The 24,031-nt window shown below is 43.0% G+C and overlaps 1 protein-coding gene across 2 annotated transcripts in view; it reads right to left on the reverse strand.

Annotated features, from left to right (window-relative positions):
- Nucleotides 1–24,031, reverse strand: part of LRP2 (LDL receptor related protein 2) — a 197,197-nt gene that overhangs the window by 105,198 nt on the left and 67,968 nt on the right. For both annotated transcript variants that reach the window (XM_019522761.1, XM_019522760.1), the window contains exons 21-30: nucleotides 23,389–23,628; nucleotides 15,908–16,027; nucleotides 14,195–14,311; nucleotides 13,133–13,510; nucleotides 11,933–12,181; nucleotides 10,700–10,911; nucleotides 9,524–9,708; nucleotides 8,561–8,789; nucleotides 5,484–5,661; nucleotides 3,067–3,195 (exon numbers count right to left, since the gene is read on the reverse strand). In XM_019522761.1, the coding sequence (XP_019378306.1) occupies nucleotides 3,067–3,195; nucleotides 5,484–5,661; nucleotides 8,561–8,789; nucleotides 9,524–9,708; nucleotides 10,700–10,911; nucleotides 11,933–12,181; nucleotides 13,133–13,510; nucleotides 14,195–14,311; nucleotides 15,908–16,027; nucleotides 23,389–23,628 (2,037 nt within the window). The remainder of the gene's footprint in view (nucleotides 1–3,066; nucleotides 3,196–5,483; nucleotides 5,662–8,560; nucleotides 8,790–9,523; nucleotides 9,709–10,699; nucleotides 10,912–11,932; nucleotides 12,182–13,132; nucleotides 13,511–14,194; nucleotides 14,312–15,907; nucleotides 16,028–23,388; nucleotides 23,629–24,031) is intronic.

A 24,031-nucleotide genomic window follows, 5' to 3' on the forward strand; every position in this document is an offset into this window, starting at 1 on the left:
AAGTTTATCAGGGGTGTTCACCAGGATCTGGGGGAACGTCTGTTCACCAAAGCACCCCAAGGGATGACAAGATCGAATGGTCACAAACTCCACCGCAACCAATTCAGACTGGACATAAGGAAGAACTTTTTTATTGTCCAAGCCCCCAAGGTTTGGAATAGACTGCTGCCAGAGGCAGTTCAAGCACCCACTTTGAACGCCTTCAAGACACATTTGGATGTTTATCTTGCTGGGATCCTATGATCCCTGCTGACTTCCTGCCCCTGGGGCAGGAGCTAGACTCGATGATCCTTCAGGGTCCCTTCCAGCCCAAATGTCTATGGAAATTTCCATGAGTAGTTCTCATTATAATAAATCTTACTGATAAATGTGTGTTGTGTTTAAAATTAAACACACATTGTTTAATATTTGTTTTATTGTTGCTAATGGTACAGGTTAAATCAACATGGCTCTCTGAAGAGTATTCTGCTAAGAATCAGTGAAAAAAGGATGAAGCGCTGATTTAGCCTTGAAAGTGCAGTTAAGAAAGACACTCCCTTAAAAAGTCAGAGATCCTCAATTTGTCTTAGTCTGGAGGCAGTTTTGTCCTGAAATTGCATGTGCTCAGGAGGTTCCTTGGCAGAGAAACCCCAAAGTACACTGCACTCTTCTATAGCTGGATGAATAAGTTATAAAAAATGCTTTGTTTGATTAATCTCTTTAGACTTCTGAGTTGCCTGTAAGCAATTGATGATCTTGAATTTTTCTGGAAATTAATTTGATGAAGGATTTCTGCAAACAACTGCAGACTGATCAAGGGCGGTTCACCAGGGTAATCGGATATGAGAAATTTAAATTACATAAGTAGGGTTAGTTAAATCAAGACACGTGTAATATCTGTAATACTAATGTGTCCCTCCAGATTCTACTGTATTTAGCACTTTGATCTTTTTTACCCAGGAATAAGCAAGCACTACAAAACTTCTGCTTTAGTCTCCATGATCTATCTATTTCTGGTCTGGCAATTAGGCACTGCTAGTCACTAGGGATGTGTGAAGCAGGCCGTATTCAATTAGGATTCAGATTTGGCCCAATGCGGGGGACAGTGATTTGATTTGCTGGTTCAGATGACTGTCCAGATTATACTCAGCCAAATCCAAATCTGAAGATTCGATGCTGATTCGGAGAATCAGTGATTCAGCCATAGACACAGCTTGATGTTTTTTCTATATGCCTCAAGGTACCAGGTGTGGCTTGTGAACAATGAGATGGTGGGGTGGATGGAGCATCCCCCAGGAGCGCAGCAGGGCCCCCCACGTGCTCAGCAGCAGGCCCGGAAGTGGACCAGAAGTACTTGCATCCCTCCAGCTCAGAAATCAGCTGCAGGGGGAACCCGGGTGCCCCCCCAGACCTAGGAGGCACCAGTCACCAAGCTAGGCAGCCAGGGGGGGTTCCCTGCGTGCTCTGCGGCAGACCCAGAAGTGGACCGGAAGTGGTTCATGTCCACTTGCAGGTCTGCCTCTAAGCATGCTGGGGACCCCACATGCTACCTTGGGATGGTCCATCTGCCCCACCATCTCAGCATTCATGAGCCGCCTGTTACCTTGAGGTATGTAGAAAAAACATATAAAGCTGTGTCTATGGCTGATTCATCGAATCTCTCTGAATCTCTCCAGATTGAACTGGAGGCTTCTGATTCGATTCAGACAGATTAGTGGGTCTCCCGATTCAATTTGGATTTCGAGATTTGGCCGCCAAATCAGGCCAAATCTCCTCTGAATCAAATCAGTGACCAAAACTTCACACAGCCCTACTAGTCACATGCATCACATCAGGGTATTCCTTTGGTTATCTGATCGGAGAAGTGACCTCATGGAAGACCGTACAGGTCTGGTCACCTATGATCAAGGAAGTAAAGTTCGGACTGGAAGATGTGCAGGGCAGGGTGACTAGGATGGTCATGGAAATAGAGAACCCATTCTTCCTATAAAAAAGGAGACCGTGGGCTTGTATCTCTAAAGCAGCAAAAGCATTTTTCAGCAAAGATAGAGATGAGCATGCCACAACCACCCACTTGTGCCAGGATGCTCAAGACCTAAAAGTTCACTAGGAGCACTACTCCAGGGTTGTCTCCACTGTTCACTCTCATGCTCATCATTCCAAGCAGGCCTCAGATCACCCACTGGAGATGAGCGTGGAGCAGCCTCACTGCTGAACTTCCAAGTCTGGATCTTGTCAGCAGACGTACGTGGGCAGGGCATGCTCAGCACTAGTGTCCCTGGTACCAGCCAGTGCCACAGTACAGACATGCCCTAAAAAAACTGGAATCAAAGGCTGAAAAGGGATACGACTGTTTTCTATAAATATATAAGGAGGATGAACAGCAGAGAGGAAGAAGAGCTGCTTAAGCTAAAGGTCAGTGTTGGCACAAGGGCAAATCGGTACATACTGGCCACTAACAGATTTAGGCAGGAAATGTGAAAAAGGATTGTAACAAATAAAAGGAGTGAGGAGCTCCTGTGACCAGAAACCTAACAAGTTTTAAGATACAACAGAGCTGGGTCAGTTTATGAAAGGGATCTTATGATAAAGATTGCCAGGCACTGACTTAATGCCTCAGGTGATCCCCTCCAGTCATGTGTCTTACCTCCATAGGAATGCAAATCTTAGGATCAGGCTTACTGACATTTACAAGTATGACAAGCTATAAATATTCAGTAATTATTAGCAATTAGTAACTCTTTCCAGGCATATTTCTCCCAAAAATAAAAAATGATACGCAGAGCAGAGCTAAAAATCTGGGTCATTTTAAAATGCCTAGAAAGTAGCCAAGCTCTTTCAAAAAACAAAAAAAACAAAACCAAATCTAACTGCTTAGCATCTCAAACCCTGGCAGGGAGCACTTTCAAAAAACTGGCCCTATATCCAAACAAAAGTCTATATTCCAGGCTCCTGACTTGCAATCAGCCTGAAGTGAAGGATATATTTTTCATGAACAATGATCCACAGTTGTATGCACTGCCTCCAACACTGGCAGAGGCATGGATTCAATGATCTAATACCCTTTTTTTTTCCACAGCTCATTACCTCTCATGCAGTTCACATTATCAGGGGAAAGTGTCCATCCTGAAGGACAGGCACAAGAATAGAATCGTGGTCCTGATGAAGAAAGCAGGCAGAGGTGGCTACAGGAAGCTGATGCACATGAATTGATACCTAAAAGTAAACAGAAAGCTCTAGTAAAGTTTAAATGCAACCATACAGTAACAGACTGATGAAGTTCCATTTGATGCTCTTAAAGTCAAAACTGCATTATATCCACTTTTGTATTTATCTAGATCAGAAACCATGTGCACAGCCACCACAACACTGAATCACTTTGCTATCAGAGCAGTGGTTCTCAGCCGGAATTCCATGAGATCCTTTCAAGGGTGTCATGCCATATTAGCTCTGTTAGGTGTGTAAACACCTACATATGATTTCACAAGTAAAATCAAAGGGTGCATCCCCAAGAGTGGGAACAAGTGTTTTCCCAGGGACAGACACCAACATATGTGCGGCTGCTATTTGTCCCCAGGGAACATCTGGGCACGCACATGCTGGTGCATGACATTGCCCTGGGTGGGGTAGGGGAGGCAGGGGCCAGCACCTGGGCTGGCCCCAGCAGCCTTACCTGGGGTGCTGGGGGCCACCAGGGGCTGTAGCCACAGTGATCTGGCAGCAGGGAGCCTGGCTGGCAGCTGGAGTATGGCTCCAGCTGCCCAGGCTCTAGTTTCGGTACAGTACCCTGCTGCCACATGTGCCACCCCACTAATTTTAGGCGTGGATTTTTTTGACACTGGGATCTCCCAGTGTCAAACCCTCCTACCCCCCAGCAAAAATAGCAGTGCAGGGAATGCCTAAATGTTCAGCACATGCAGTGTGCAGCACCGCACACAAGTCTGCAGCACCACATAAGGCATATGTGCACTTGTCTGGACACACCCAAAGATTTCAAATAGGAATCCACAATATCAAAAACATTCCTACTTGCTGTGATCTTTTTGAGTTCTTCCCAACAGAAGAATTGCTCTGTAATTTTTCTGTAGTGAAAAAATGAGTGAAAACTAGGAGCTGGCATTTTCCAAGAGGGGCCTTGAATCTAATGAGGGGTGCCTTGAGTCCAGTGAGGGATGCCTGGAGTCTACAAAGGTTGAGAAGCACTGTATTACAGCAACAAGACTGTTAACATACTGGTCTTTCATTATGTTTCATTTTGTATCTTTGGTACCTCAGGCACTGCATGGAGAGCTGCAGGATTCTCTCTCATCATTTTAGCCTTGTCAATAAGTAGCAAATTTAGCACGTTTGGATTAGTCATCAAGTTTGGCACTTTCTAGGGAGCCTAAAGGGATTATATAGAACTTTGATTCTTCGTAAGGTTAGCTTCCTTAGCTGTCTGCAAAGATGAGGTTTTGCAAACTCTCCGAGAAAATGTATAGCCACAGCAAGCTGCTATGTGCAACCACTGAGCTACTCCAGCTTTATTTCAAAAGCCAATGCTTCTCCAATCAACTGTGTGGGACCCATTGCTGTGCACCAGTGGAGTGTAGATTCAGTGCCCTTTGAGGTAAAAGTCACAGCAAACAGCTAAGTGGCTCATCCTTGATTCAACAACACACTACAAATTAAACAGGCTGTGAAACACCCAGACAGAAAATCTGTGTTCCACTTTACTTAGCCACCCAAATCACATTCAAATTTACTGGTAGCTGGGTGGCTAACTCCTTGGGCCCCTTGAAAAATCCAAGGCAACTTTTTTTAAAATTGCAAAGGACCTGAGTGAACATAGTCCCTACTGACCACTGCTTTTTACTATCCATGCAAGTTTGATCATTTAGTTTTTTGTTACAAATTTGCCACTAAAGTTCTTATGAGTTCCCAGAAAGAGCCATCATGAAACCAGATTTTGTAACCACCACTGACAAGCAGGAGCTTATTCTAAGTGGCACAGAAACTCAAGGATACAATACAATCGTTTCTAATAAAAAAGACCTACTGTAAATTTCAAAAGAAGTTAACAAGAACCAGTTACATATAGTAGTAAAGTGACACCATGAAGACAAGCATAAACAGAGACTATCTACAGGCTTCACTGTTCTTACAAGGGAAAGGCATAGCCACAAGAACCACTTACTGCAAGATAAGCAAGGGTAGAGGTTTAGCACATCTAGTACCCCAACCCCAGATAAACACTTATAGCAAAGCAACTCCAGAGACCGCTTCCTTATATGCATATTATCAGTTTTGTTTTTGTGTTACCAAGGCTAGCTTGCCTTAATTACTACCAGGTCATTCAACAGTTTCGATGGACTGGAACAATCTTCAATAGCTTGCAAGCAGTATAAATTATATGTTTATTTTCACACAGAACATATCTTGACATGCCTGATTCATAGTGTTTTATTAATAAGCAACCTGTAGGGTTTGCTTTTGTTTTGCTAAAGTTATTTTGTTTGACTTACCACCTGGTTGTCTAACAGGATGGACTGCTACAATCCCCAAAGGCTGGTTAATGTTGTAAATCATCACTGTTTGGTTTCCTCCATGCCATTTGTTGGCCCGAATGACTCGGTGTGTGTATCGGTCACTCCAATAAACAAAATCTTCAAAGAGAGTTAGAGCATGTGGATGCTGTAATATCTAAAAAGAAAAAACATTGACCAATTTAGTCCCAGAGGTATTATCATCTAAAGCTTGTGTTGAAATATCACACAGCACAGTGACTGAGCTGAGCACAGTGAAAAACACAGCAGCTGTGTCCCAACAGATATCTTTCAGGTGATGTACAAATGATCTACACTTTCCCCTGACAAAAAGGTGCCAATTGCTTTTATGGGGAAATACGTTTTTCAATGAAAAAAACTTGTCTGGGTGATCAACAGCACTGTTGAAAATTGCAAGCTAGTGTGGAGGATAGATAGGTAGGTACAGTGTTTCCAAGGCACAAGCAGAAAAATATATGGCAGTTGGGTGCCTAACTTTTCACCCTTTCTACTTTTGAAACCTCCTCTGTATTCTACTGGGCTGTTGGAGAGGATTGCTTACCCAAGCCTCATTAAAAAAATTAACAAGAATGTGAGTTGAGGTAAAAGCTACAGATGGTGCTAGTTCCCATTTTACAAGAACTGGTTTATCCAGTCATAGAAAAATGGGGTCCCGGTTTCAACTACTGTTGGTCTACACATCTTTGTTGATTTATAATGAAGTTATATATACCATCCTGTTTATACCAGCTGAGGATCCAGCCCCTCACCTTTGCAACCGAGTAACTAGAATTTGACTTCATGTGAGCCACAACATGGCAACTGTTATCAACACTGTAACTTTAATAAAAAAGAACTAAAAAACCACACGAAGAAAAAGTTGGCTCCCCCAACACACAAATGCATGTCCACCTGCCCCCGTCCACACTTTTATCAACTAAATGAACATGAGACGGTGTTGCGTGCCACACGGTGGCTTCCCCTGCTCTAAAGTCAGCTATTATTGCTGGTATACATTGAGTTATCATTTGTACTGAAAAATTAAAACTGCATTCTCTGAAGTTACTCCGATTAAGTTCACATTTTCCTTTAGGGACTTCTCTCAGAGAATTACACAAACCTCATCTGAAGTGGCTGACCTACTGCTAGAAAGAATCTTGAAAATCTTACTTATCCAGTAAGATTTAGCTGAAAAATTAGCTGAAAACTTGGAATTATGCTGCCAAAAAAATTCATTAATGTGATTCGCAACAAGACACAGAATATATCTTGAGTACAAAAGACTTTAAAAGTAGGCTGAAGTCACATAGTGCAAGTATAGATTATGATGACATTAATATCCCATATAAGAGGAAAGATTTTTGTTTCTATATGCAAGTATTTATGTGTATAAATCTTATCAGCAGATACAGGAATTTCACATATGTATTCTTACCTATACATAGGCTTCTAATGACACTAGTACTAACTCTGTTTAGTACTAAATAAAATCCTGCTTGTGCTTAAAAACCTGCATAAAGTGTGGGCAGGCAGTAAAGAAGACAAAGCTGTAATACAAACAGCAAGGCATGCAATGAAGAGATATAGGCAAGAGCTCAATGACAAACTCATATATGGTAGCAGATATGTGCTGCTACCATGCTGGAACACACTTCAAGCAGAGATGAAACACAGTTTGCAAAAAAAAACCCAAAACCCTGAAATGCTTTACTCACAAAACTGGTTAGCATGTGTGCTTCTCTCAATAGCAATTACAAGCAGCAGAGAGAGCTTAACTCAGAGGTGGGCAAAATATGGCCTGTGGGCTGAATCCAGCCAATGGAGAGTCTGTGTCTGGCCCGCAGCAGGTCTCTTGGTCCCACCTGGTTCAGGCACCATCCAGCCGTGGTGTGCCCTGCCACCCCCTGGGCAAACAGCCTAGGCAGCAGTGGCTCCTTCCAGTTGCTGCTGCCACTGGCCCCAGCCCTGTAGTACCAGTGGGGACTCACGTGCACAGCCCCAACCTGCCCACCGCCTGCTCTGGACTCACCTGCCAAAGCTGAAGAGCAGCAGCGGCAGCAGCCAAGCAGAAACTGTTGCTCAGTACGAGGGAAAAAACACCCCTCCTCCTTGCCACTGCCTTGCCCTTCCTGCTGCAGCTGCCCAGAGCCTGCATCTGGGAGTGCCCTGCAGCTTCTCTGCACTGCCACTGCTGCCCCACTGGGCAGCCCAGAGGTGGTGGCAATGGCAGCAGAGACACAGAGCAGCCTGGCATGGGCTCTGGGCAGCTGAAGCAGGAAGGGCCCAGTAATGGCAAGGGGAGGGGGGCTGCTTTTCCCCCTGTGCTCAACAACAATTTCTGTCCGGCCACTGCCACTACTGCTGTTGCTCAGTGTAGGCAAGTCTGGAGCAGACACAGAACAGGCCGGATCAGGGCTGTGCACGCTGGTCCCCATCAACACCACAGAGATGGGGCCAGTGGTGGCAGCAGCTGGAACAAGCCACTGCTGCCTGGGCTGCCTAGAAAGACAATCCAGCCACAGAGCTGCCCCAGCCCTCCTGTGTGCCCAGTGGGTAGGGGCACCCGTTGGGGAGGTGCTACCCTGGCTTAGCTACACCAGCAGGATGTTATAGTGATGCCTAGATATCTCTGGATGGCAAGATGTCTCTTGTACTTTTCACAGACTATACTGTAGGGTAATATGTTGCTATTAAAGCCAAGCTTGTTGTTGATTATGAATTTAGAATTCATACAATTAGGGCCAGAAAGCAGGGAAGAAAGCCAGTGCTTAGTCCCCACTAGAAAGCCACTGCTTAGTCCCCACTAGTCTGGGATTTGGGAGAGCTTAATTGAATTTCCTACTTTGGTCACTGACTTCCTATATAACCTTGGACACATTACATAAACTCTATGCCTCAGTTCCCATCCATAAAGTAAGGGTAAAATGAGTTTGCCTACTTCACAGAGGTATTCTGAGGACAGCTGCAAGGCATTGACACTGTTGTAACAGAGATCATATAGACAGCACTGTCACAGCACAGCAGGAAATGGGTCAAGGGTTCATTATTACTCTTACCAAATCACTCGCTACCACCTGTCGCCTGTGATTGCCGTTGTAATCACAAAAATCAATATAATCAAGATAAGCATCAGCAAAGTAGAGCAGTTTATTTGGATAATCAATGGAAAGTCCATTAGGCCAGTAGATTTTATCACTAACGATAGCTGTTCGCATTGTCCCATCCATGCTAGCTTTTTCAATTCGAGGATTTTGGCCCCAGTCTGTCCAGAACATCACATGAGCACTGCAAAAAATAAGTTCTGGTAATTGATCAGAGAAAAAATATTTGGCAGTTAAGAAATGTTAGCCTAAATAGAAACAATACTTTTAAAAAAGTTACAATGCAGTAAAAGTAACTGAAATCAATCAGTTTAAACAGTTTTAACAGTAATTTCTTCCAAAGTATGAAGTAGACCCATAACATTTTCCCAGTGAACCTCTTCTTAAAACAGTATTGCAATTTTAAACTATTAACTGGTAACTTGAAGTTACTTTATAACCATACGAGTTTCCAAGACACCCAGTTTTGTGCCATATAACCACATCATGTTATACAATATGTAGCTATATAAACTATGTATTATAACATTATGTAAACATTATAATATAATATAATATAATATAATATAATATAATTTTCTTTAAATAACTTAATTATTTAAAATTATACAACATAACCTCCAGGAATACATATTATAACATCTATTTTTACATAATCAAGACAGCTTATTAAAGTGAAACAAAGTACTATAATGCTGTGTTAAATAATGTTTTGGATAAAACTGTTTGAATTAACCAAGACTTATGAGTGAACTAGATTACTAAACTCAAAATTGCCTATATATGGACCCTGTCATTTACCATTACAATGAGCATGGGTATTGAATATTACATTTGGATAAACAATGGAATTATTTTTCTACTTAAATCATTATGAAAACATATTTTTTTCAAAACAAAAAGATAAAAAAATCTTACTCAATTCTGGGATCTAACACTAGTCCCCTTGGGTTTGTTACATTTTCACTAATCAGCACAGTCCTGTGGTTCCCATCCATTCTAGAGACTTCAATTGTTTCCAGAACAAAGTCTGTCCAGTAAAGATTGCGACCTACCCAGTCTACCGCTATACTTTCAGTCACGGTGACACCACTGTCAAATACCTATTAAAAACAAAAAGTTAGTTCCTCTAAAGGTATCACTCTTTACAATTAAATATTAATAACATATCATAAAACACCATAGATATAGGAAAGGCAAATGACCTTCACCCTTTAGATTTCTAATGCAGAATGAAGGCCAGAATGCAAACCCAGTCCTCCAACTGGTAAGAAATTACTCCCCTGAGTCATCCTACTGACCTCTGTGAAACTACTCAAATGAGTAACAGCACACTAGCAACAATACAGATTTACAATCTAGTGCTACGAAAGTAGTAGTCAAAGGGTGTGTCCACACGTGCAATTAATGTGTAGTAAGGTTACTGAGCAGTAATATAATGTACATTAAACTGTGCCCAGGAACATATCTATATGTGCACCCTGCAAGGCACAGATTTGCTTCCAATGACAACAGCCCAGTCCAAGGCTGCTCCTGCCTGGCTCGGCCCCCTGTACCAGCCAAGGAGAGCACCTGTCCCCATGTGCATGGAGATGGGAGACAGCTTCCCCTGCAGTCAGCACAGCTCCCTCTGCATGGGGCTTCACAGCAGTGCAGTACTGCACACTAACTACTGTGTGATTAATCTACTATCTGTACCTACAGGTAGTAGCCAACCACGCAGTAGACTAATTTACAGTGCAGTAAATGCTGCACACATATAAATGGTGGTGCTTTACTGCACAGTACATGAGTCTACTGTGCAGTAAAACATCTCACGTAGATATGCCCAAAGTAGCAGTAACTCATCTCACACATGAATAAGTGTATAAGCATGTGGGTGCACACATGTGTAAACACATGTAAATTTCCTAATAACAGTTTCTCCTTCAGACTTTTGTATATAATACAGCTTCACTTTCTGGAAGTTTCTTTTCATTTCAATAACTAGAGGTCTGCCTCTTACATTTTTGTTAACTGAAAATCTAGTCTCTTCCAGTCCCTTTACCCAATGATAAGAAAGAGAATATATTTCTATTATTACTAAAGACTTACTATTTTTCGTTCTGTTCCATTTTTATAAGCACTCCAAATTTTATCCTGTGTGGTGTCAGACCAATAGATGCGATCTGTGACTGAATCAAAATCAATAGCTACTATGTTCCTCCCATCTCGAACAAGAGAATAAATGATGTGTGCCTGAGAGGTGATGTTGTCTGCAACAATTTGATTACGACTCGCCACTAATAAGAGAAGATTCCCAGACTCTATCAAAGAAAAGAAATTAATACAAACAGGTAAGCCAAGGAATAGGAATTTACTAAAATATTTAGAGTAAGCGACAGCAACCTACAGCCTGAGGGCTGGATCTGGCCAATGGAACCTTTGGATCTGCCTTGCAGAGTTGTGGCTTTGGCAGCAGTTAGCAGCGGGAGCCTCTGCCACACCACAGTTAAGTGTCAAGGGCTCTGTCCACATCACACCACAGCCAAACAGCAGGGGCTTCAGTGGAAGAAGGACTCTGCCCATTTCATGCTACAAGTAGGCAGCAGGAAGATTCAGTGGAGGCAGCCAGGTCCTAGGAGAAGCCTGCCTCAGCCCCAAGCTTGTTCGTTCCCAGCCCTGCCAGAAACCGTAACTAACCCCTGATAGAATATCCTGCTAGGAGAGGAAAACATACCATATCTCTTTAGTCTGCATTATGCCTATTTAACACAAAACATTTTTGGGTAGGCATGAGAAAAAACATACCAAAACCTTAACAACAGTTGATGCCTCAAGTGTTTTCATCATTTTGTCCTTAGACTTAATGATTTATTTCAATATTATTACAGCTAAAATGGGATTTTGCCCTAGGTAAAATGACCTCCTTGTACTCAGTTTAACGAGTGCATATTAAACGCAGATTTTCTTATTCAAACATAGGATCATATGAATGCAGGGTTGGAAGGGACCTCATGAGGTCGTCTAGTCCTGGCTCAAGCCAAGATCACCCCGGACTAAATCCTACCACTCAGGTGTCTGTCTAACCTCCACTTAGCCATAGGTAACATCATTATTGTAGAAGGTACTAATTACTTGGATGCCACAACCAAGCAATTCTTTTTTCAAGATTCTTTGTAAAAAAATCTACTTTATAAATACTTACTTACTAGCTAATCTCACAAGTAGCTGCTTTAATATTACTTAAAATGTCCATTTTATAATCTTTATGCAAATAGCTGTATGCCTGACACACTGGACTGTACCTATCTTGTTTACTTCTTAGGATTTATCAGTATTTCTCACCTGCAGCTTTACAAGTCCTTTCATTAGCTTCTAAAATGTACCCTTCATCACAGTAACACCTAAAAGATCCTCTTTCATTGTAACAATGCTGACTGCAAAAGCCTGGAGGATCACATTCATTGATATCTTCACAGGTCTTGGAGTCATTTGCAAGTTGGTATCCAAATGGGCATGTACATTGAGCTCCAAACGGCCCTTGAATGCACTGATGAGTACAGCCAGCATTGCTGTCAGAGCAGCTCTCTTGATCTAAAATGGGGTTGTGGAGAGCAAGCAAATATTTGTCAAAGCTTTCCATATTGAGGTCAATGCCATACATTTCCACTAGAAGCCAAATTTTACTTCCAAAACACACCCACAAAGCTCCAAATTATTTAGTTGCTAGATCTTCTATCAGCATCCTAAAATATAATACATATCAAATTCACAAAAGTGACAGTAAACTAAGTAATATTTTTCACTCTATGCCATAGAATAAATTCTAAATCTAAGGGTATTTTTAAAGTTTCAGAATAAATAAGTTAGCTGGAAGTACATAAATCATCTATCTACATAATCACCATAAAATGTGAATCTAAAATAATATTAGTATACAAGAATCTAAGATATATTTTGTAATCATACCTGGCTGGGGTTCATCTGAGAGTGTGCATTGATTAAAGAGAGAAAGGAAGGAAAGAAATAAAGTTATACTGAGTGAAAATCAACAGACATAATCAACATAAAATTAAATTCCGGCTAGACATAGGGCTTAGAATTTTTTCCTGATTTTCAAGTTAGAAACATCAAGGAAATACGAAAGGGGAACAAATTTCATTTTCAATTAAAGCATCGATTAAATTCAATTTTTATGAAGTCAGTGTATTCAGGACCCCATGCACTGCTGGCCTATTCTTACACACCTATACAAAACAAAACCTTTGCTGGAGTTGATGTAAGTTCGGTCTGCGTAACTGGAGGCAGCACTGGACTCACAATCATGTGCAATTAATTCATGTCATGCCCTTTTGCTGGAAGTTGCAATTTGTACGTCTGAGATTCACACTTCACCAAGTTTCCTATTGAACCCCAATACATTTCTGAGTTCGTTCTAGAAATGTTATTATGCAGCATGTGCTGCTGTGAACTAGTGTATTGCATTATGCAGCACATGGGTTTCTAATCCACCCAATCTAATCTATATGCTAAATGGTAACTTACTACACAGTGGGGATTCATCAGCTCCATTAGGACAATCTGCAACATTATCACACACTTTGCTCAGGTTTACACAAATACTGTGACCTGGACATTGCCACTGCCAACTGGGGCACCGGAAAGGCTGAGTTGGACAGTCTCTCTCATCACTCATATCTCTGCAATCATTGTCACCATCACAGATCCATGCTCGATAGATGCAGTTTCCATTGTCACAGCGGAAAAGAGAGGGAGCACAGGTCCTGGCAGGACACCTTTGATGTTCATCTGAACCATCTGCACAGTCAGGATGGCCATCACATTCCCAATTAGAAGGAATACAACTACCATCTGACTGACACTGGAATTCATTCTGGTGACACATTCCTGGTGGTCTTGTAGCTGAAATAGTAATGTAGAGTGGTCAAGAAAGTATTTATATTTTCAGACAAATACATCAGGTCTAATTCTGTAGGTGCAAAGGAAGGAAATCAATTTCCTTCCTAGGAAACTGTAACAAGCTGCAATCGAGGCTATAGACAGAAAGTTTCACACACTCTATAGTATATACAATATATACATTAAAATAAATATATTTTAATGTGAAAGTAATTCACTTCTTAATACATATACATGCTCACACAGAGTTATGAGCTGCAAGCCTGTTGAAACAGCAGTTATAACTCAAGTATTTAAAATCTGGAGCAATTTAAACTGTACAAGATTATTCAAAGAGCTATGAAACACTGGAAAGATTTTTATCAGGAAGTACAATATCCAAAAACATTTCATAACTCTCAATGCTCTTACATTTTATTTCCCAATCTAACAAAACAATGTTAGAGATTAATTTTGCCAAATTTCTTATTCAAGTCTTGGACCCACAAAGGTAGCAGACTCCAAGCCTATGCTAGGAAATTTGCTGATAGGCTTGTACCTAAATCATCCAAAATTTCTGCCTAGAAGAAATACTACTAGATTGTTCTATATAGCTGCCCTTTCGGGTGAGATAAAAGAAAGTTTTCAAAAGCTTTGTCTCATAATTTGAACTTTTATTTTAATATATTTTCACCATAATGTACTTACGACAATTAGCTTCATCCGAGTGATCATTGCAATCAAAAACACCATCGCACTGATAAATAGTACGGATGCATTGATCTCCACTTGCACATTTAAATTCTGAGGCAGTACAGTTATACACTACAATAAAAAGTAAGTACGGTATTATATTAGCTGTCGTGAACCTGATGAGTTCATTGGGTATCATGCATGTTTTCTTGAGTTTGTTTTACTCAAGGTGGCAGGTGCGATCTCTACAGATAGGTAATGTCAAGATGTATTTAGCCTTATTGTCTTTATATTTATATGCACTGTGGTATTTGACATAAAAGGTATTGTTTACGTTATAACAGGACCAGGATTGCATGATACAATAATGACTTTCAAGTGATAAACTATGAGTTTCTTTGGCATCCATGAGAGCTTCACAGCCTGAATTCCTGAAGAAGAAGAATTGCTAAGAATTAGCATCTGACATGAGTCATTTACTCATCTCCCTTTCAGACAGATGTGCTCTGAGGTGCAGCAACCAGGCCCTTCCAGAGAATGATGAATTTACAGTTTAAAAGAAGGGGCCATAGGAATAATACCAAGCTATTCAGATTATTGGGCGGAAGGATATTTCTTGCTGTGGAGTAAATAAGTGAGGCAGCATCTTAAGAATATAGGATTAGTATTCTCCATATCTGAAAGGATGTACACATTCTCCTGGTCTAATAAAACACATGCACCTTGTACGAAGGGCAGGAATTTATATGCATAACGTTGGCTCCCTGAAATCCAAAGGGTGATGTATATAAATGGCCAGATAAAAATTGTACTTAATTTTTTTCCTGGAGAGAATGATGGGGTCTCTAGTTTTCCTGGGGCACAGGGAAACACTGAAGTCCCTCAGCTAAATATTGAGCTGAAACTGCAGTCTTGGATTTAAGATGCAAGGTAAGAGCAGGTTATTGTTCTGATATGTTCTTTTGTTTGTGGATTCTTATAACTCTGTCTATATCTCAGAATATAGCTAGTGATTTGTTATGCTTGTTCTTATTTTTATAATAAATATTTTTGTCATCTTTTATTGTTGTCAGTGTTCACTGTGATGTCAGAGTAGTTGACCACACAGGCAGGCCTCTTTTCCACAAGGATGGATCAACATTTTCTGACTGCGTAACCAGACAAGGGTGTGACTCTTATAGCTGGAAAAGTCCCCTGAGCTAAGAGCTGGCAAAGCCTGCATGAGACAGACACAGCTGAGGTGCCGTAGGTCAGGGAGGTGACCTCTGAAGCATCTCAGCCTGTTCTTGGTGGTCAAGCAGCAGACAGCAGAGAGGGGTTTGGAGGTGAAGGTGTGAGAACACCCTGGGAGTGTGAATCAGAGGAGTACCCTAGCTACTTCTAGGGTCAGAGCATGTCACATTAGCTATAACTTTTTAAAGAGCACAAAGAAGTCCAGGTTTAACTACCAACCTGGTGCATGAAACTCTTGTAATTGTCCTCATACATACAGTTATTAATGTAACTGTGTATTGTCCATTCTAGTATCTCTGGACTCTTTCAAACCACGAAAGTGCAGATCCTTGTTGGGAATAAGATGGAGATGCTCCAGATGCAACGTTTCTCCTACTAGGTCCTCTGAATAGGAAGTCTAACGCTATATGGGTTGCTGTGGAGCAGTGATTCCTGCTTCCTCTCTGCTCCATGGGAAGGTTTTGTTTCTAAGGGGATGGGGGCAATTACACTTACCACAGTCATGCTCATCTGCCCCATCTACACAATCCTTATCCCCATCACAAACATAAAGTGGGTCTATGCAACGATGGTCAGGGCACTGAAACTGACCAGGTTCACACGTCCCTGTGAAGGCTGTTAAGAAAAATACATAAAATAATGAATGAATAAAGAGCTTTTCTTTCTCCTTTTCTCCTTGATCCAGTACAATATTCAGAACATAAAGACATATACATTTCTTGAGCACATACTTGTACATGCTGTACACACTGTCAACTGGCATAATTGTTTTAAGACACATACAGTCAATTGGCCCATTCATTCTCTCATAACATGTATGTTTCAAAATATGTATATGTCTGCAGCATTTGGGCCTTGGTTTTTTTGTAAACAACAAAGGATGGGATTACGCATTCTTTCAATGATGGTTCAAGTGTCCCAGTACTCTGGCCACATAAAAGTGACTACTTTGTATTGGCAGTTGGTTTTGATGCTTCAGTGTTAACTAGGGGCACAGACATGGAGTGGATTCAAAGGGGACAGAGAAGCTGATCCTCCTGAACACACAGCAGCTCTTATGCTGTAACTGCTACATATGCACAAACCCAAGCAACACAAGTGAGCTAAGTCATCCCAACTCTTACCTGGATGAAGTAGGGTTCAAGTTGAAGTGGTTTTGTTGCTCTTGTATTGCCACAGGTTCCCTTACATGGAACTATTACAACATAATGTCACAGAAGATGTGACTGAAATAATAGAGACTTGGTGTGACAGCTTGCATGACTGGAGCACTGTCATGGATGGGTACAAACTATTCAGAAAGGACAGGCAGGGGAGAGGAAGAGGAGTTGCGCTTTATGTAAAAGATCTGTATGATTACTCAGAGCTCCAGTATAAAACTGGAGATAGGACTGTTGAAAGTCTCTGGGTTAGGGTCAGAGGGAACAGAAACAAGGACGATGTTATGGTGGGTGTCTGCTATAGACCACGAGACCAGGAGGATGAGGTGAATGAGGCTTTCTTCAAACAGCTAGCAGATGTTTTCCAGTCACAAGCCCTGGTTCTCATGGGGGACTTTAATCACCCTGACATCTGCTGGAAGGGCAATACAGCAGTGTGCAGGCAATCCAGGAAGTTTTTGGAGAGTTTGGGACACCTTTCAGGTGCAAGTGTTGGAAAGGCCAACTAGGGGCTATGTTCACCTTGATCTGCTGCTCACAAACAGGGAAGAATTGGTGAGGAATGTAGAAGTGGATGGCAACTTGTGCAGCAGCAACCATGAAATGACTGAGCTCAGGATCCTGAGGAAAGGAAGGAAGGAGAGCAGCAGAGTAAGGACCCTGAACTTCAGAAAAACAGACTTTGAGTTACTCATGGAACTGATAAGCAGGATCCCCTGGGAGGTCAGTCTGAAGGAAAAAGGAGTCCAGGAGAGCTGGTTGTACTTTAAAGAACCTTTATTGAGAGTGCAGGAACAAACCATCCCAATATGCAGGAAGACTAGCAAGTATGGTAGAAGACCGGCTTGGCTTAGCAAGGAACTCTTCGGTGAGCTCAAACAGAAGAAGGAAGCTTAGCAGAAGTGGAAACTTGGACAAACGACTAGGGAGGAGTGTAAAAATATTGTTCGGGCATGCAGGGATGAAATCAGGAAGGCCAAAGAGCAATTGGAGTTGCAGCTAGCAAGGGAAGTGAAGGGTAACAAGAAGAGTTTCTAAAAGTAAGTTAGGAACAATTCTCCCTATTGTCACTGATAAACTCCTATTCTCACAGATAAACTTTTCTACTGACAGATAAACTGAGCAGCTGTGATGCAGATGATTACATGGTCAACTGAGTGGCTAATTGGCTTGTGGGTCACACCCAGAGGGTGGTAGTGGATGGATCAATATCGACCTGGAAGGGTGTGGGCAGTGGAGTCCCCCAAGGCTTGGTTCCTGGACCTGTGCTGTTCAATGTCTTCATCACTGATGTGGATGAGGGCATGGAAAGTATTCTGTCCAAATTTGCAGATGATACCAAATTATGGGGTAAAGTTAACACACTAAAGGGTAGGGAATGAATCCAGGTGGATCTGGGTAGGTTGAAAAGATGGATGGAACAGAATAGGATGCAGTTCAACAAGGACAAGTGCAAGGTGCTGTATCTAGGGAGAAGGAATCACCAGCATGCTTACAGGCTGAGGGAGAATCTTCTCAGCAGCACAACAGTGTAAAGGGATCTCGGACTCATTGTTGGCACCAAGATGAACATAAGTCATTAATTAGGGGTGTGCAAAATGGGCTGTATTCGATTCAGATTGGGCCCAAATCGGGGACAGTAATTCAATTCATTGATTCAGATCACTGTCCCCGATTCCATTCGGACGAATCTGAATCTGAAGATTTGATGCTTATTCAGAGAATCAGCCATTCAGCCATAGACACAGCTTTAAATGTTTTTTCTACATATCTCAAGGTACCGGGCGTGGCTGGTGAATGCTGCAATGGTGGGGCGGATGGAGTGTCCCACAGGAGCATGTGCTCAGTGGTGAACCCAGAAGTGGACAGGAAGTACTTCCGGTCCACTTCTGGGTCCCAGGAAGCATGGTGGGGGCCCTCCACGACCCCCCAGCTCAGTGATCGGCCACAGGGGGACCCCAGGTGCCCCTCCAGATCCAGGAGGCACCAGTCACAGAGCCGTAGGGGCACGGGGGGGCCCCCTAGCACACTCCCCGGCGGACCTGGAAATGGACCAAAAGTGCTTCTGGTCCACTTCTGGGTTTCCTGCCAAGCATGTTGGGGAGCCTCCCATGCTCCTGTGGGATGCTCCATCTGCCCCACCATCACAGCATTCACAAGCCACCTGCAACCTTGAGGTATGCTGAAAAAACATTTAAAGCTGTGTCTATGTCCACATTGCCAAAACTTTCCGAATCAATTCGGAGGTTTCCGATTCTATTTAGAGAGATTAAAGGGTTTCCTGATTCAGAGGTTAATCCACTGAATCTCCGCTGAATCAAATCAAGGACCGAACTTCGCATCACCAATGTGATGAAGCGATCGGTAAATTATCTTTGCACTTTATCATGCATTAGCAGGTGCATGACAAACAGGTCCAGGGAGGTGATACTTCCTCTCTATGTGGCATCGGTCAGGCCACAGCTGGAGTACTACATCCAGTTTTGGGCACCGCACTTCATGAGGGATGTGGACAACCTCAAGAGGGTTCAGAGGAGGGCCACGCATATGGTTAGGGGCCCACACGCCTAGCCCTACCAAGAGAGATTGAGGGACCTAGATCTCTTTAGCCTCCACAAGAGAAGGCTGAGAGGTGACCCTGCACTGCAGCGATCATGAGCCATGCTGCTACTTCAAGGTATATAGAAAAAAAACTTTTAGAGCTGTGCCTGTGTCTGAATCGCTGATTCGCCAAATCTGCATAGAAGCTTCAGATTCAGATTCAGCTGAATGGAATCAGGGACCATGATCTGAATCACCGGATTGAATCACTGTCCCCGATATGGGTCAAAACTGAATCCAATCAAATAGGGCCCTTTTTGCACAACCCTAATGGCATATAACAGAACAAGAAGCAATGGTCTCAAGTTGCAGCCAGGGATAACTAGGGTTAGATATTAGGAAAACTCTCTCACTAGAAGGGTAGTAAAGCACTAGAACCTGCTATGCAGAGAGGTTGTGGAATCTCCGTCCTTGGAGGTTCTTAAGACTCAGGTAGACAAAGCCTTGGCTGGAATGACACAGCTAGGGATATCCTACTTTGAGCAGGAGGTTCCAACCCTAATTTTTCATGTTTTTATGATTCTCTAAAGGGACCCAAGCAGCAGCTCTCCCTGTCCTTCAGAAACTGCTCCAATGAATGTTTGGTCCATGTCACATATAACGGCATGATATTATTCCAAGTCCCATATCAGTTCTTTCTTTCTGAACAAATTTATTGTTCTCATATACATATATACTGCCATTAACCCACTGTATTTTGAGGTATTCAAGGAATGTCATGCACATTTTTAATTCATTTTACTGATATAGTGTCTGCCAAGCTGCGTTTAGTCTTATCGTCCTTATGTTTATATGAATTGTGGTATTTGATATAAACATATTTCTTATACATTATAAAAGGGCATAACATGATAATGATTTTTAGATGACAGTTTCTAAACAATGAGTTTTGCACCTGATGTATCTCAAGCCTTTATAATCTGATAAGTAATCAGAGAATTAGCACCTGACATGGGTATGTTTAATGGTCCATTAAATAGACTATTATGGATGTGGTCCAAGACACGTGAGCTAGGCCTTTTGAGACAATGATGAATTTATGTTTTAAAAGGAGAGACCAGCAAAAATGATACCTGGCAATTCAGGGAAGGAAACTTCTCACAATGGGGAAATGAAATGAGAGACAGTATCTTTAGGATATTGGATTCATAATATTTATGTCAGAAAGGATGTAAATATTCTCTTGGTCAAAATTAGATGAGAAAAGACTTCTGGTCTGGTAAACAGATACACCCTTGGGAGCCACGAAGTTGTACACATAGTATGGGGTCCTCACAGGGGCAGTTCCAGAGCAGGTGCAGTGGCACAGCCACAGCCCCCTTTAAGACCACACTATAGTAGCAGAAGCAAGGGACTTTTTAAGTCCCCAAAGGGGGTAAGAATTCCCTTCTCCCTTTCCCTCCATGCTCAGATTCATGTCCCCTCATATCCCTTCCCCATCTCCCCTCTTCCTGCTTACCACTCTCTTCCCTGCTAGCCACTGCCACTATCCTGGGGGTGAAGGGAGCTCCTTTCCCTCTCCAACTGGGCTGTGTAGGACTGGGCTCAGCCCAGGATAGCAGCAGTAGCAGCAAGTAGGTAGGTTCCCCCTCCCTGCCTGGTGGCAAGTGTGGGGAGGGGGAACTAGCCTGTCTTCTGCCACTACTGGTGCCACTCTCAGGTTTAGCCCATCCCCCAGCCTGACTGGATCAGCTCTAGAGCTCCCCTTGTCCCAAGGACAGTCGAGACAGCAGCTTCAACAGGTGGACAAGCATAGAGGAAGAGGGATAAGCCTCTGAGCAAAGTGGGGAAAAGGGAGAATTCTACCTGCTTTGGAAACTTAAGAGTCTCTGGCTGTTGCTCCCATGGCACAGTCTGTCTGCCCCAGGGGGAGAGGAAGGGAGAATGCTGGGATCAGGGGTGCAGCCACCCCTGCAGCATTGGTTGCTGGTCCCACACCCTCTTTGTAAAATCCTGGATCCACTTCTGGCTCCCCAATAATCCAATGGATAATGTATGTAAATTGCCAGAATCTTCTATTTCTCATGTTCTGGTCAGAAACTAGATGTTTTGCCAGATTTGCACATTTTCCAGAATGGCCAGATAAGAAACCATACTGAAGCCTTGCCATATGGGCAACTGCCTGCCTTTACTCTTCTAGGGCATAACAAATGACTTTAAGCCAGGGATCAGCAACCCCCCACACACATGCCACAGCATGGCATGTCACCACCTGCCCAGGCTCTGGGCAGCTGCTGCCAGCCACAGAGCCCAGGCTGCTCCCAGCAGGCAACTGGGAGGCTGCAAGCCCTGCTACAAACCCTGGCTGGCAGCAGCTACCCAGAGCCTGGGCTGGCAGCAGGGGTGGAACCAGCCTCTTCCTGATGGGGTGCCTAGGAGGGAGACTGCACTGCAGGTGGGAGTGGGGCAGACTCAGGTGCATGGGGCAGGCAGTGGCAGCACAGGGAAGGGTGGGCTCAACTGTGTGGGGAGGTTGACGTGGTCCAGGTGGCTTTGGGAGGGGTAGGCAGCTGCGCAGGGTGGATGGCAATGGCTCAGGCAGCACTGGAGGGGCTAAGGTGAATTTTTCGGTGGCTATATCCCTCCCAACCCTACCCTAGTGGTGGCCTGTGCACCAGGCTCCAGAGCCCCTGCTGAGGTTTGTGCTAGGTGGTGGCTGCACACACCCCTCTGGGTGGATGATGAGGAAGGGGCCTGAGGCAGCACAGGCATGCATGCCTCCAGGTAGAGGGCAGCCGAGGGGATGGGCTTGTGCTGCCCCAGCCCCTCCCCCGCCCTGCACCCCATGCCTCAGAGCAGATGGTGGCGGAGAGACCTGGGGCTGCACAGTCTCAGGCTGCTCTCCCACTGTCTGCCTAGAGCAGGGGATGCAGCCACCACTGGCACAAAGCCCAGCTGAGGCTCTGAAGCCCAGTGCACAGAGGTGACACTAGAAGGGGGTTGGGGGGTGGGGGTTATAGTTACCTCAAAGTTCACCTTACCACCCCGCCCCATAGTGACCCCTCCAGCACCACCTGGGCCACTGCCTCCCGCCCCGCACACCTGAACCCACCCCTCCCAGCACTGACCGGGCCACCTCCGTCCACCTGGCCCTGCTTTCACCCAGGTCATTAGTGATTTTCCCTTCACTCCTCTTTTTTCCCCCCTTTCTCCTATTTCTTCTCTTTTTTCTCTTCCCTTTTTTCTCTCTTCTCTTTTTTCTTTTTTTCTCTCCTCTTTTTCCCCCCTCTCCTCTCCTTTTCTCCTCTTTTATTTCTCTTTCCCCTCTTTCTCTCTCTCTCTCTCTCTCTTTTTTCCCCTCTCATCACAACATGCTTAACAAAAAAAACACAAACACAACAACACAGGTAGTATATGAAGTTTTATTTATTGTCACCAGGTTTAGAATTTTTAGAAAATCTGGTATTTACTGTTAAAAAAAACACTACTTATGATTATTAACTATATTAATATGCAATACATCCCGTGTGTACCCCCACACCCAGGTTTTGTTTTTCAGGCATGCCAGCACTCCAGCACCTTACATTATGTTTTTTTAAGCACTGTGGCTGAAAACATTGCCTACCCTGCTGTAGGCCCTCAGTCAACAAGCTGAGCGTAAGTCTGAGACGAGAAACTGCACAGTGCTCTGATAGGAAGGTCAGAGGCAGCAATTGTTTTCTAACCTGTTAAGCTGAGGAGAAACTTAAGAATCTTACAGGTAAAATTATCACTCAGATATTGTGTTTGTTTATTCTTATATCTCTTATGTTTACTATTGTTCTTATAATAAATCTTTCTATCATCTTTTATGACTTACTTATTGTCAAGGATAAGTGTGATTTCAGAGCATCCGAACATACAGGCAGGCTTCTTCTAGGGAAGAATGGATCTAAAATTTCTGAGCAAATGACCAAAAAAGGGTGCAATTCTTCTAGCCAGAAAATTGCCCTCTGCTAAGACCTGGCAACACCCAAGTGAGTCAAGTAAAGCTGAGGCACCATCAGTCATAGAGGTAACCTTTGGAGCAACTCAGGTCAAGCAGCAGAAAGCAGAGAGGGGCTTGGGGCTAAAAGGGTACTCCTGAAGGTGTGAGATCATACCCTAGGAATAGTCTCAAGAGCACATGAGACCAAATCTGGGGGCAGGGTTTGAAACAATACACGTGTACATAGGTATTGCTATAGACATAACTTACACATACTACACCAAAAAACAGATAATATTGATACTTACTGCAATTCTTCTCATCTGACCCATCACCACAGTCATTATCTGTATCACACAGCCAGATCCTTGGAATACACCGGCTATTGTCACAGGTGAACAAGGTTACAGAGCATGAAGTAGGACCCTGTGTGGGACAATGCTGTTCATCACTGCCATCAAGACAGTCATTATGTTTATCACAGCGCCAGCGACCTGGAATGCACTGTCCATTGCTACAGGTAAATGCTGATAAAGCACAAGAATTGTCTAAACAAGAAACAAAATGTTAGAAAGTTTGTACAGAGATGCCCAAACCTACCCTCCTCCTGCTCAGGACTCTAAATACACTTGTGTCACATCTAAAATCTACATAAAACAATTGTCCATAATAAAAACATCTCAGTAATACTAAGAAATGCATTTTAAAGCAATTTTTAAAATGTCAAATCATTTCTAACAAACTAAAATGTGGAGATTTTCAAAAATATTTCCAAACAATATAAAAAAAGAAGCAAAACCATTTGCTAATCTGATTATTTTGTCTACTCCTTCATTGTCAATTAAAATGTCATTTTAGTTGTCCTAAAATAACCTAGCAATACAGAACCAGATTCTACACTCAGTTATTAGGGCTGTGCGAAACGGCACCGTTCCGTTTCACCTTGAGTTT

This window comes from Gavialis gangeticus, unplaced genomic scaffold (assembly GCF_001723915.1).
Source record: "Gavialis gangeticus isolate Ggan-Ray unplaced genomic scaffold, GavGan_comp1, whole genome shotgun sequence".
Classification (NCBI taxonomy): domain Eukaryota; kingdom Metazoa; phylum Chordata; order Crocodylia; family Gavialidae; genus Gavialis; species Gavialis gangeticus.